The sequence below is a fragment of the Zonotrichia albicollis genome, chromosome 5 (genome assembly GCF_047830755.1).
Source record: "Zonotrichia albicollis isolate bZonAlb1 chromosome 5, bZonAlb1.hap1, whole genome shotgun sequence".
Taxonomy (NCBI): Eukaryota; Metazoa; Chordata; class Aves; order Passeriformes; family Passerellidae; genus Zonotrichia; species Zonotrichia albicollis.
Window position 1 is genome coordinate 30,205,514 of NC_133823.1, and position 14,947 is coordinate 30,220,460.

Here is a 14,947-nt window from a genome sequence, read left to right on the forward strand (position 1 = left end):
AAATCTATCCCACTGTGTTTCTTTGCTAGGCTGGGAACTCTGATAAACAGCTTTTTGATCAATAAATGTTGCCTAAACAGCCAAAGGCCTCGCTTTATGCAGTTATGCAGGGCCACACAGAATTACAGCTTGTTGCTGTCATTGCAATGATAGCATATGGATATCCTTTCCATAGCTGAGCAAAACAAAATCTGGCAAACCTTACTGTCAACTACTACAATTTTGAAAGAATTTTTTTCTGACAGTTATCTATACATCACATAAACTTAATAAGTCTTGAAGAATCAGTCAAAATTTATTATGATTCCATAGAATATTTTTAAAAATACAAAAATATTTGGATCCCTATTAATTAATAAAATATAATTATTTCTTGAAGATCCACCAGGCCCTCAAAGGTGATGGAAGAACAGGCAAATTCGGTCTCTTTCTCCGGGCAACAACAGACAGAACAAGAGGACACAGTCTCAAGCTGCACCAAGGGAGATACAGGCTAGAATTAAGGAGGAAGTATTTTACAGAAAGAGTGGTCAAATACTGGGAATCATCTACCCAGGGAGGTGGTGGAGTCACCATCCCTCAAAGAGTTCAAAAAAAGACTGGATGTGGCACTTGGTGCCATGATCTAGTTGAGGTGTTAGAACATGGGTTGGACTCGATAATCTTACAGGTCTCTTCCAGCCTAGAATTTCTGTGATTCTGTGAAATTTACAAAAAATAGGCTTATAAAGACATGATCCAAACTTAATGTTCACCTTAACTGTTTTCGCTCAGACCCACAAACTTTACTCCTTTTCAGACTCTGAAACTGAAAACTATGTGCCCTATGACTATGAAGAAAGCCAGAAGTTACTTGAAGTACTTAATCTCCAAAAAACCTTGGAAAGTTCAAAGGCATGTCCTACCTTTCAATATTCAAGGGAGGTTGCATTGTAAGCCTACATAGTCTACCCTGAAAACACAGATTGCTTTCTGACATGCCAAATCTTGAAAGATATGAATGGCTGATATGAAAAAGGGAGACAGAGCTTATGCAAAAAGGGGCACAGGTGGGAAAGAACATGGAAAAAGAAGGCTTTAGAGAAAATAATCCAGGCCATGGCTGCACAAATAAAGTTATATTTACACAGGTGTGTAAAGGAAAAAAAAAAAACAGAGCATTTTATCATAACTCATAACATGAAACATTTACCTTACCCTATAACAAAACACCTTAGTCTTCCAGATAAGAGAAGTCCTGCTTCAATTTAAAGGAGAAGCTGAGTGACTCCTTGTACCATCTCTTTAATGCAATTTCCTGAGGTTTTTCTTTCATTAAGCATTACCTTGCATAAACTTAAATTAATGTACAGGTAAAGCACCAAAAGTCCTGCTTAGGTTCAGAGAACATCCTGGAAGATGTTTCATTCAGTTTTTACTTAATTATTTGCACAAGATCACACATAGCATTTTTTAATATCATAATAATTCATGCAAAGAGGAGAAAGCTGCACATGAAGAAATATATTGCTGCATGCAAGGAGTGTTGCCTCTTATTCAAAACAATTATCATCTACCTAACTTTTCATTTCAGGAGTTCCATGCTTTTTTCAAGCATTTGTATCAACACGCTTTCAAAGTATCCCACTCTGCTAGGAAAAATAACTGTGTCTGTCTTGAGTTTTACTTAAAAACACTTTCTGATCACTAGAGTAACCCTTCTCTGTACTTGCTTATGATTAAATTAAATTCAATCTGAAACATTAATTCCTTCAGTTGTATATTCAGATCTAAATCTCAGTCACTCTACTGCCAGCCTCCTGCTGAATCAGAAGTCTCCCTTTTTTCCTCCCAGGATGCTGTTATTTATATTTAAAGAAAAGCAAACAAATCCAAACCACCACTTTTTTTAATAATAGAAAACTAATTTTTACATTTCAGTAAATATTAAAAAAGCTAACTTGAAAAATTACCAAAAATTTTATTATTAGGAAGAAAATTTGCTAAAGATGTACACAATTGCATAATCAAAGAATTTTGTATGCTTTTTGTACTAATCACTTGAATAGCTGCAATAGAAACATAATTTTTAATTTTAATATATTTAATTAACTTTTAAGCTATAAAATATCTATTAATTGTTTAATAGAATTAAAATATTTTATTTAAATAGTTCAGTTCCTTGTTCCAATTTGTGTCATGTAGGAATATACATGAGTTGACCTGTTTTTATTATTTGATTCATTTTAATTTACAACTCATTCATGTAAGGAATTAGCTTTTCAGGTCTTGGGGAGCTACTTTAAATTTGAGGATTAAAAAAGAAATTCATGAAAAAACTCTTTTTTATATATATATATATATATATATATGAATTGAGAAGCAGAAAGACATTTGAGTGACTGTGTCCTGGGTTGGCAGGACAACAGGACATACAAACATCATATAGCCAACCCAGGACAGACTGCAGCCTCTGGTTTGGATCCCTTCAGAAGAAGATATAATAATTACCCACATTTAAACTGCTAGTTGAAATGGATGCATTCATTCCTTGTAAAGTTTCCTTAGAAACACTAGACTCTTAAGCATAATCTAAACAGACAGCTGGGTCCACCCTTTATGATAATGTGCCATGCAGCTTTATTAATCTGACCTTTGGAAACAAATGAGAAATTTTACACTGCCCCACCATAATTGTTAGTGACAGGCATTTTAGCAGCCTGTAATTTGCACTCCACTCTAACACCTACTTTCAGTTATGATGTAAACCTTAACAGGATCTGACACCATCAATCATGTTCTGGTGTCTCAGGCAAGTGACAAAAGAGCGTGCTTGGAGTAAACCAGAACATGACCTTAATGATAATGGAACACATCAACCCTTGCTATTCAAAGGCAAAAAATGAATACTGCAATTGTCTCAACCAGCATCTGAACAATACACAGTGCTGCAATAATTGGGAGTGAGATTTGAGGTGGAAATTGTGTTCAACAGACTCATTTTTCAAGTTTTTGTAAGTTCTGATTGTCCAGTAAGTTGCAAGACTTATTTTATTGGAGGAAATATGTTTCTCATGCATAATCAATAGCATTCTGAAGAAAACTATATGAATGCAAAAATTATTTCTGTTTAAGATGGCATGAGTATGGAAATTTCTACCATGTAACACAAATGTGTCAGATTTTTTCTACATAAGTGTTCTTAAAAGTTTATGGCCTATAAAGAGCACAGAAAACCTATATGTAAGTTATATCGTTATATTGTCAGTATAATAAATATGCAATAAAAACCAGTGGCCTCATACCTGAACGAAGAAAGATACCAGGTATCTATTGAAAATAAATATAAATAAAATAGAATTTACTTCTGAAATATCAGTATTTATTCAGATTTTTGCTTCTGAATGCTACATGTTCCACCTCAACTTCACTTTTTCTTTCAAGACAACCCTTTCTCAACTTTAAATACTTCTATGAATGGTCTAATTGCATTGCAAAAGTCCCATACCTTCTCAGTGATTTCTCATGGGCATCTCCTCACAGCACTGACTCCTTCTTCACAGCACAACCAACAAACTCCAGCTCCCTCCCCACCCAGCTACCCCACTCTTTTGTAGCACTCCGCCTCTTATTGGACACAGCTGTGGCCTGTTAAGGGCAGGGCTGTTCCTAATCTTTGGTGATTGGCACAGCTGCACCTCCTCAGGTGTGAGACTGCCTTCTGCACTATTCTCTTACATTCTATCCCTCCACATAATAGAACTACAGCCTACACTGGATTTTAAGTTCATATCTAAAAAAATTATTATAGAGCATAGATTTTAAAAATTATCTCTATGTATATCTTTTCCAGTGATATAAATACCATAGCCTCCTTTCTGTGCAGTAATGAGGTATCGCAGCAGACTATTTAATACAAACATAGAGATAATACTGAGACCTACTGATAAAGGTTATGCTACAGGCAAATAAAACACAACAGCAAAAGTTGCTTTTTTCTAGTATAAATTCTAATATACATTTTCAGCTATTACTTGTTATATTTTTTATTTGCAAATAAACCACAAGTTTTTCCTTTAATAGCATTTGGACAGTTTTTGACATGCACTTTGCTTTTTGAAAATCTATTCTAAAAGGAAAACTTCAAGTTGTTCAGATAGGAAGATTATTTGGCTTCAGCAGTCTGTTACACCAAATGGGAGCTGCACTTCCTATCATTCTCATTTGTTTCTTTTTCATCATAATAATTGCCTGCTACATAACAAATAGCGTGAAACAGCTTGCTCCACCTGGTTATTATATGCCAAACTTAACTAAGATATCTGTGGTGCTGATACAAATCATATTTTGCTCTTCATTCTGAGAATGAAGGCTCTGCAAAGGCATAGGGTACACAGAAAAGGTAGATAATACTTTAAACCAGCTAAGCTTCACAGGAAATGACCCATTTTACATTTAGATTTCCATTGTTAGCATAATCAAAGGAATATTCACTACATGTGAGAAACATGGCATGCATAGCCTACAGACACTGCACTACTGTATATATATCTCTATTAAAGAATCCAATAATACTTTTTCTGTGAATTTAGTGCAAACCTTCAGCGCTCAAGAGCGAATTCAAATTACCTCATATAGCCATCTGTGGTTTGTGTACCTCTTTTAAGATGAAAGAGGTAAATGAAAGCCATTCCTGAAAATACACATTGTCTTAAGCACAAAAAAGAATCTAAATATATAAAACTACAAAGCTTTTAGCATTAATTTTTAACTTTAAAACCTCAACATTATTAATAATAAAAGAATAGACTAACTTAAAGTCAAGTCACATTAATTAGCTCTTCTCAGCCTGTTCCTGAAACAACACAAGAAATTACCCAAAACATTTTCACTATAACATTCAAGTGAAACAGTAGCTACTCTTACATGGAAGATTAAAAAAAAAAAAAAAAAAAAGAAACTCTATTGCTATTCAAAGTCTTTTGTGGGTCACACAACATTAAAATTCAGACTACCAATACATTTAAATTTAAATAACCAAAATTGCTACATTCATCCTCGGAGTGACTTCTTTAAAGATAGTAAAGTCTTAATAGGAATGAATATGTATTCCAGTCAGTATTCAGCACTCCCCTCCCCTGCCAGGGCTGAATCTCCTCTCCACTGTATCTGTTCAAGTTAAGTGTTTGTGCACTACAGAGAGAAACTTCATGAATACCACTGAACTTATTCTCTCCTGTCAAGTTCACAATGTCCGCTTTGAAGTAGATTTAATAATTTAACAGAATGCAACTTAAATTTTAGGAGGACACAGATGAATGTTTTACAAAAAACAAAACAGGGGTACCAATCTCTTATGTTAGCTCTACTGTGCTACTACATGCAGAAATAACCATTGTATCTCTTGTTGGAATAGATATATGATATTGGAGAAGAGTTCTTGCCTGGAATTTTGACACAGACCATATTTTTCCCTTCCAAATTTCTGAATGTTATGAATAATACATATGATAAGAAAATCAAACTCAGATGTACATTTTCCTGCTGTAAAGAAAATCCAGAGAAGAAAGAAATTATTTGTTTGTATAATTCTTAAAGCTGCTAACAAGTCAGGCACGAAAAATTTCATCCTTTTATGAATGCAACAGACACAGTTGTAGAATAATTTTGCTTTCACATTTTCTCCACTATCATTATATATACACTATTACATAACATATATAGGATCTTTTTTATATAAATTATACATAATAAGTATCAGAAGTTATCTCTGTAATCATTATCAGAATATATGTGCATTCCCCCACATACTTTTAAAAAGTGGCAATGGAAAGTGGAAATAATGGATAAAAGTGGAAATAATGGATATGCATTTAAGAAAAATTAAAGATGCATCTGATTATTCCAATTGATTTTTTGAATATGCACTGACAGCTGTGAATTTTTGCATAATTAAAATTTTTTTTTTAGTCTCATAGCAAAAATGGACTTGGAAACGTTGCAGTCAAGCAGTATAAAGTTGGAAATAATTCCTCTGTGAAAATGCAGACATAATTTGTAACAAAACACTCAAGAAACTCCATGTGATATTGTTCCTCCCCTGATACTAACACAATAAAACTGCAGGCAATTTTTCACTAGTATGGAATGTAGGTCTAGAATTTATCTTAAGTAAATGCTGCAATTTTGTAAAATATATGCGCCATGTTGTATTCACTTGTTATTACTTTGGCCTTTTTAATTAATTTCTTGACAAAGATAAAGTGTGTTTACCTCAAGATAAAAACTGGTGAGGCCATATTTGTGCAGTTTACACTGTTTATGTCCATGGCATTACACTGGTAGCAAGTCTGACTAGGTTAATATACAAATACTGTGCTGTATTGACAGATAGATATCAAAATTGGATTGCAGCATTGTCAAATAATGCTTTGCTTATAAGAAATAAGAAAACATTTTCATAAATCTGTATATACAGTAGAGACCTTGCTCTGGGTGTGTACTTTCTGTGTCAGGTAATCACAGTTACCAAAGATACCACCTAGAACTGATATCTGACACTGAGTCACACACTTTCTAAAAACGAGCTTCAAGTATGCTGAGAAATAAACTCTAAGATTAACTGTTACACTAAAATTATTTTCACATATGCATAAATTTGTTTATTTTAAATGCATTTCATAATCTGAATTGGTTTAGACCTTACCATTGTAATTTCTATAACTGTTAATCATGGAAAAGCCATTCCAATACAATAATAAAGAAAGAACACTCCAAAGCATTCAGTTTATAACACTATGTCTGTAGATGTTTTGTAAGAAAGGGAAAAGAGAATCATTCAGGTGCAAAACAGAACTCCATTTCTTATGACAATTCTTAAGTAAGAAAGAGATTTGAGTTTCATTTGACCAGGCCTTGGAGGAGAACAAACAGGATAAAGGGGGTGGGATTTGGCACACTTAATTCAAAAATCCCATACAACTCTTCAAAGTTTATTCACTCAGGTAAATTAGAACATAATGACAAAGAAAAGAACTTCAGAACAAAAACTGTAGGTCAGATTGGACAAACATTTACCAACTTTTTGGTGCTACACATATTCTCTAAAATACTACATTTTTTTCTGAAATGTACTGATCTAGTATAGAAGCTACCAGAGCATAACAAACTAAAACATTAGTCAGTTCAGTCCAGGAGGATTGCACTTCAGATTCTAACCACACAGAATTAATAGAGGTCTGTTGAAAAACAAATTAAGAATAATTTGTTTAATTATTTTAATATAATAATTATATTATCATTATATCACACATTATTGCATACAATATTATAGTATAACATTTATACTTACTATAATATTAATATAATATTATTCTAATTATTATAATATTTTAATAATGCTTGAGTAGAAAACTGAACCACTGGATATATTACAGAATGTAATGAAATGTATTTTTTGCCACAGATAATGGTTTTAACATGACAAAAGATGTTGGTATAATGTATTCTGCATCAGAACATGCATAGCTTTGTCCATTACCAAAAGTAATAACATACAGACATATTGCAGAATAGATCTAACAGTTTGTTCACCCACTGGCATTTGAGAGTGTGGAAAGCTTTGTGGACAGTTGGTTAGTTGAGAAAAAGGTCACGTGCCACATTTCTCCCGCCCATCCCAACATGAGAGTATCTCCAGACACAATTTCACTTTTACAAGTTATTATTCAAATAAGGCTTACCGATTTTGTCCCTCAAATACCCTAAAATTTAAAGTTTCTCAAGTTTTTTTCCATTTCTTCATATCTTACATTCATGAGTGCATACGAAAAGATTACACCAATCTGGGATTTCAGAAAAGACCAAGAATGTTGTGAAGGTATGATAAACAATTTAAAGAGGAAAAAGCAAGTAAGATATGCAGGTGATGCCTATATGATTTTCTCTCTAATTTTGGTAGCTAAAGATTAAAAAAGGAACAGATGTTTGTTAATGATATCAGAGGAGTCAGGCAATATGTTCATAATCATAGATAATTATGTTTTTGAAACTAATCTGTGAGTCAATAATGGTTTTACATTCAGATTATTAAGGTAAGCACAAAGTGAGAAGTGTTGAGTACATTTAGAAACTCAAGTAGTAATTAAAATTATGTCTGTCAAAATTCTCTAAATGGTTGAATTTTGAATCTTAGTGATGTTCAAATCTCATATCAATAGTAGCTAGCAAACATTTTAAAACATCCTATACAGCTGGTATGCTACACGACAGGTGCTCTTAACTAAAGCAAAAAATTCTTCAAATTAATATCATTAAAATTATTTGCATGCACACTTTGAAAATGTTATGAAAGCATCAGAACTGTTAAGAAACCACAGAAAATTTTTGTCCTTCTGCCATATGAAGTGGCTGAAATATGTAGAGTGTAAGGAATATTGTTAGAAACCCATCCCAAGAAGTTGAGGAAAATTTACCTATCTCAGAAGAACATATGCAGAGCACAAAACATTTAGATACTGCATACAAACCGCAGTTACTTGTTGACAAGACAAAAATGCTCATGCTGAAACATTTATTTAGTCCTGTTTCATCTGAACCAACCAGTATTTTAAGTAGAAAGAATTTTAAGATTTTATATGCTGTAACTGAAATAAAAATACCTTCCTGAAACTTTGCAATTACATGGATGAAGAACACATGAAAACAAACAAATTCAAAGAATATGAAAATAGAACACCACAAAAAACCCTCAATAATAAACTCACCTCAAAATAGCATTATGCAATAAAGTATATCTGTAGATACATGTATGTTTCAAAGACTACTCTGTCCATAATTAGTCTTCCAGACCACTGAAATCTTCCAAGTGGAATTGTCAGTTTAGGCAGAGACAAACACATCTTGCAGGAAGTTTTGTAGGTTAAATATTTCCTTAAGTGATGTTACAGATAAAATCACATCAAATTTTGTGCAGCTCAGAACCAATATCACTGCCTAGTTGGACAAAATGGATATCTCCCTTCAAGTAGAGTTTAATGGGTTCCTTTGGTGGAAGGTGTGGACAACACTTGGCAATCTTTTGAAAATTGTTTCCCTGGTTAGTTCACTAAAATAACTGCTAATGAATAAGATGGGCACTCCCATCCAGCTCATTACTTTGTTCCTATTTTACTTGTTGCTCACATACACACCATGATGACCACCTGGCAACAGCATGGGGTGGGGTGTGTGAGAAAAACTGTCAAACATCATATACATCTGACATAAATCATAAAAATCCACAAACAATGGCCCATTTCAGAATCCTTCCGTATTCACAAATCATTTATTCCTCTAATCTGATCTGAGTTGTCACAGTCTTTTTTATAATTTGTATTAAGTCATCAGACAAGAAAGCATTTTAAACAATATATTATAGATACACTCACTACATATAGAGAAGATTTACCTTTATATTGTATTACCTCTGAAAAGAAAATTATAAATCACAAATGGGTTGAAAATAAAGGGAAATTTTTGGTTCAGTTATTTTTCCCATGCATACTCTTCAAATGAAGGACCATAGGTCATTCAGGTGATGTAAATTATGATATCATCATAAACAATCTAATTGTCCTGACACAGCTCCAATCAACCATCAGCTTTAGCTTGGCTTTAGATGTTTGTGTTTATCTTCCATGTGAGAGAAAGGAAGAAAATTGAGATGAATGAGTACTGTGATACATAAATAACTGAACTAAGAACTGCTAACTCGGGTGATATGATTACACATTTCTTCCTAAGATAATAAAAAAGATATGGGTTGTTTTGTCACCTAATTCCCTCCTCTCTTTGCAACATTTAACTGGTGCTCTTTCTCCTATCCTCCCCTTGTTTCCCTTTTAAAGTATCTCATATCCTATCTCTATAAAAAACTAAAGTATCAAGCGAACAATCTTTGCCACCACTGGCAATTTTGATTTTCATTTCTTGCTTAGTAATTTTTAATGGAGAGGTTTGGATGTTCTCTCTCTTGAAATACTTTCTTTTAGGAAAAAAAAAAAAAAAGATGTGAAGTCTAATTTGAGTTTTGGAAGACTTAATATTCTTGATAAAATGTTGTTTCTTTTGTTTCTTTAACCTGGATATTCTATTTCAGATAGTGCTTAGCCGCTGGCACAGAGTAAATTGCAGTGAAAATATAAACTGTACACAAAGACCACCCACAACAGTTGTATTGCAAGGCAAACGATTAAGGACATGACTAATTTGCGCAAAAATTGGAATCACACCCAGTTTCAGATTTACTGAATGGAAAGGGAGAAGCTAAATTGATGGTACTGATGTCTTATGGAAGGATAATAACCAGCCATAGTCAAGACATGAACTTGGTGAGAAACTGTGCAGCCCATCCCATCCAGTGCAGTGTTGTTCATCTCAGGGTTACAAAAACAGTAGCTAATACATTTACTTTCTATATTTCAATCCCTTTCCTAAAAATATATTTGTCATTTCAAATACTAAAATACTTAGCAAACAATCCATCTGGATGTTTTTTACCAAAAATGAATGCTACATTTGTGATAATTATAAGAATGTCCACATTTTGAAAACAATTGGCACTTACCTTTATTTCTTGAGCTTTCATGATTCTTTTCCTGCTGCAATTAAGAGCAGAAAAATGTATTAATTTCAGAATTATTTATCACAAAATCATAAAATCATAGACATACATGACCCAAATGAGACCGTGTAGTTCCTCCTCCATCCTGCTCCAAAGTAAAATCAATTACACTTTACCTGATGCCTAAAGAGTCCTATATAACCCATTTTCAAAGTAGTGTTTTTCACTTCTTTTTTTTCCCCTCCCAAAATGGCTGGATATGCTGGAACACATAACCTAACAGGGCCTGGCAGTCTCTGTCACTTGATCTCTGTCTTGGGAGATGCTCATAATTCAACTGCAGAAGTCCCATAAAAACTGGGATTTGTCCTATGTTTGAGTACTGCAATTCTTCAAATATTTCCTGCTATACAAATTTATTCCAGTAAAAATAGCATTAGGAATAGGCTAAATGAAAAACACTTCTAAATTTTTAAGCATTTTAGCTTTTGATAACAAAGAGAGTCTGCTGATTACCCTTCAGTACTAATTGCACTGTTTTATTTTACCTATAATCACCAAGGATTGTTCTTACTGTGCTCATAACAGGTTCATTTAGCATCCAGACTGTATTTAGAAATCTATAGAAAGAAGTTAATACTTCCACACCAATACATATGTCCTTTAACAGCATATCTGTTAATATTTTCTAATTCACAGGGAAATGGAAACGTTTAGTTAATGTTAAGCATAAGGCCATCTTATCCTCAAACAAGTAAAACATATTGTTCCAACATTTTTAATTTTGTGAAATAATAAATAATATGGCTAGTGATGCAGTATTTTTGTTGTTCCCTGCAACCTAATCGTACAAATCTAAGTCGATTATTTTCTTGTTTTTTTTCAAACAAATAAGTATGTGAAAACTTGTATGTATTTGTAAAATATGTCTTCAAATTTCTCCATGACTACATTAGAAACACTAATAAGAGGTTTAAAAAAAAAAAAGGAAAAAAATCATTATCAGTAAAATGTGGCGTACTAGATACATTTTTAGTATGTATCCTAAACCAAATGAATGGTATTTCCTGAAATACTGGATATGATGTGCTGAATTTAGCAGAACCAATTTTTATGCCATTCTGAGTTTCATGCTATACTAAATTTAAAGCAATAGTTTCAGTATTACTGAATTTCTTTTGCATTTCATTTTACACGACAGTCACCATTTGGTTTAGAGGAATTGTGTAGTACTTTCTTCAAGTCTTCCAAAGGAAAACTTGCTTGCAATTTTTATTTGATATATCCTTAGAAGTCATGCAGTGAAACTTAGCCTTCAATAGGCCAGTGTAAACTCAGAGAATCTTGTAAATGATAAGAAATCTGTGCTTATTAAAATATCAACCCACCAACAAGATTTAGAGTCAAGATGCAGCCAAGTTGTGTTAGCATTTCAGATGGTGCAATTTTATGAGCTCCACAGATACTGTTCAGTTCCCCAAAACTCACTAGTCTTTTCTCCCTTCTTTAGTTCGAAATCAGAAGAATGGAATTTTTTGCCAACAAAGCTGCAATAGATTCTAAATACTTAATCCAATAACTGATTATTAGATCAGAGTAGCCTTGCAGGAAAGCAACATTAAAAGTCAAATATTGATATCAAAGGAGAAGAGAAACACTAATTAGGATGAGAATTACTTTTTAGGAAGAAGAGAATGCAACAAACTTGGCAAAGTTAAGAGTAGAAACAAAAGGATTTAGATGAAATCTGAACATTAAAAAAAAAAACAGATTGCAGGGGTTTTTGTTATTGAACTGTGTTAAGATTTCAAGGAAAAGAGGCGTTAACTGAAAATATCTTTTCAGACCTTTTGTTCTAATATCTTTATTTCTTTAATTTCAGTTCAAGATTTTGGAGCAAATTTTCATGGCTTAGCTTTCTCAAAACTCTCAAATTTTAGTTCTGAGCTGCCATTCAAACTAGAAAGAAAAGACTTTCCTAACAGATCTAAGACCAGACTCAGTGTGATATTCCTTGGGCCAAGATGCTTGGTAGCAGCAAAGAGCACCCACACAAAAAGAAAAGTCTCCATGCCTCAAGTAATTTCGAAATTAACCACTGATTAGACTAGGTGCAACATTTCTGAACTCAGAAAATAGTTTTCTGCCAAGAGAAATCTTGCTAGATAAGACTTTTCAACAGAAAACACAGAGTTAAAAAACGCAGACAAGTTTATACTGAGAGTGAATTAAATCCAGATTCTTCCTTAATATTGAGAGATAAATTATGTGAAATATTTTCTGTAGAAAATCAGTGAGAAGCAATGAATTGTGCCAGGCACCCAACGTTAAAAGCACCTGTAACTTAGAAAAATTCATTTCAGATGCTCAGAGAAGTAGGAACTGCTCATCCTCACGGGAAACATGCAAACAAATAAAGTTTTCAGGGTCCTAGATTGTGAGAGAGGTGAAAGAACTATTGAAACTTGCAGTATGGTTCATAATGAATAAATTGTTCATAATGACATTTATTTCCACCTGCATTTGTGCAGGATTTTAATGCCTGTTGGCCTGAAAATAACAAAATTTTACCCACGTATATTAGACAATACACATGTCTAATATATAAATGTGCAAGCATCACAGTATTAAGTAAAACATATTTCTGTATAAACACATGTGTGGAGGACTTTATAAAACTACTATTACACACATTTCTCTTATTTTTCTCCTGTACTGCATTATGATATATAAACAAAATATTTCTACCCAACGTGTTAACAATCAAAAATTATATATAAATAAATTTTATATAAATACTCGCACAAACACACACATATATATATATCATCATTCATTTAATCATTCTGGATCTATGTGTCTAGAAGGATTATATGAACTATAATGCCATATTGGTACCTATTGATGTGAGCCATCTGTAACAGAACCAACCATTTTGCATTCTAGGATATTTTTATCTGCTTCAATATAGCAAAATACTTTTGAGTTTAACATTCTCCAAACAAATTATTCAGATAGGTTGAATGGCAATTTATGGCTCTGTGCTGCATTACAGTGTATCAGTCTGATGAAATGTATCAATGCAGAACATATTAGAACTGTAAAGGAACCTTTCCTGTGCCCAAAAGGCTGAATTTAAAGTAAACTTTTCATGGAGACAATGTCAGATTTTTTGTTATGTTTGTGAACTGAAAACTATCACAGATGGTTGACAATAAAAATTACCATTTCTACAAATCCTAAGTTAGAAACTATTTCAAATATAAATCAAATGAGGTTCTGCAAAGAAACTTATTTAAATATACACAAATATTTTTCCAAGGTATAAAAGCTCCTTTTCTAGTGCTATTTTTCTTTTTTGTCTTAATACACAAACACTATCAACATCTCTTAAAATGTTTTGACATCATTATTCAGAAATACCATGTTTGCTAAATAAGTTGGGCATAGTACCAAGTCTTATTTGGAAGGGCTTCACATTAGCAATAAGGGGTGTAGAGGAGGATGATCAAAGGGACTCTTAATCTACCAAGAAGGTACAAAGCTATTTATAAGAGAGACCAGAGCTGATATGTAAAGGTAGATGATATTCTAGGACTAAGAAAATACACCATCCACTGAAGAAAAAGTAAAGCTCATTTCTTAGTCTCATTGAAATATACATCATGCAAATTTTGACTGGTTTTTTTCCCTTTTTGAAAGAAAATTACTGTTTATAAACCTTGGAAGTTGCACATAGAGGCATTCTGAATGCCACTTAATTCTATGTTTTTTAAAAGGCAAACTTCATAACTGTATTTCATACAGAACCTCACTTATGGCTCTGCCTGAAGCATCTGCTGAGGATCTGGCTACTGGAGCCTTATTTTGTCTTTGGAAAACTCAGACAAAGCCTCCTTTTCTATGCTGGCTCTATTTAAAAAGTGGCTGCTGAATTAATCAAATTCCTAAAATAAACAAAGTACTAATTAGTATAAAGCATATGGTAGATTGTCCTTGACATGTGACAAACATTTAAAAAATTTAATAAGCATACACCATTAATTACAGAAGCTGATGAAAAAGAGTGTAAGTTACTTGCTCTTCTAACATTTAATAATGAAAAGTTACCATTAGACATATAATAAAATATAGTTGAAATGCAGAAAATAAGTTTTGTGTTCATTATCTTTATGGCTAATTCTGCAGTAGGGGTACTATACAGATAATGATAACAATAGTAATAATGGAATAATTTTTATTAAAGAAAATATTTCATTAAGAGAGGTACCAGAATAGTTATTATTGTTAAAACATGTACAAGCTATAGTAGCTGAATTAACTAATATTCACTTAAATTAATACAACAACTTTAATTACAAGAAT

The 14,947-nt window shown here is 32.8% G+C and overlaps 1 protein-coding gene across 5 annotated transcripts in view; it reads right to left on the minus strand.

The window, feature by feature from the left end:
* Nucleotides 1–14,947, minus strand: part of FSTL5 (follistatin like 5) — a 270,409-nt gene that overhangs the window by 218,185 nt on the left and 37,277 nt on the right. For 3 of the 5 annotated variants that reach the window (XM_005486310.4, XM_005486308.4, XM_074541190.1), the window contains exon 3: nt 10,586–10,619. In XM_005486310.4, coding sequence (XP_005486367.2) covers nt 10,586–10,619 — 34 coding nt within the window. The remainder of the gene's footprint in view (nt 1–10,585; nt 10,620–14,947) is intronic. The other 2 variants (XM_074541193.1, XM_074541192.1) reach the window with 1 other exon arrangement.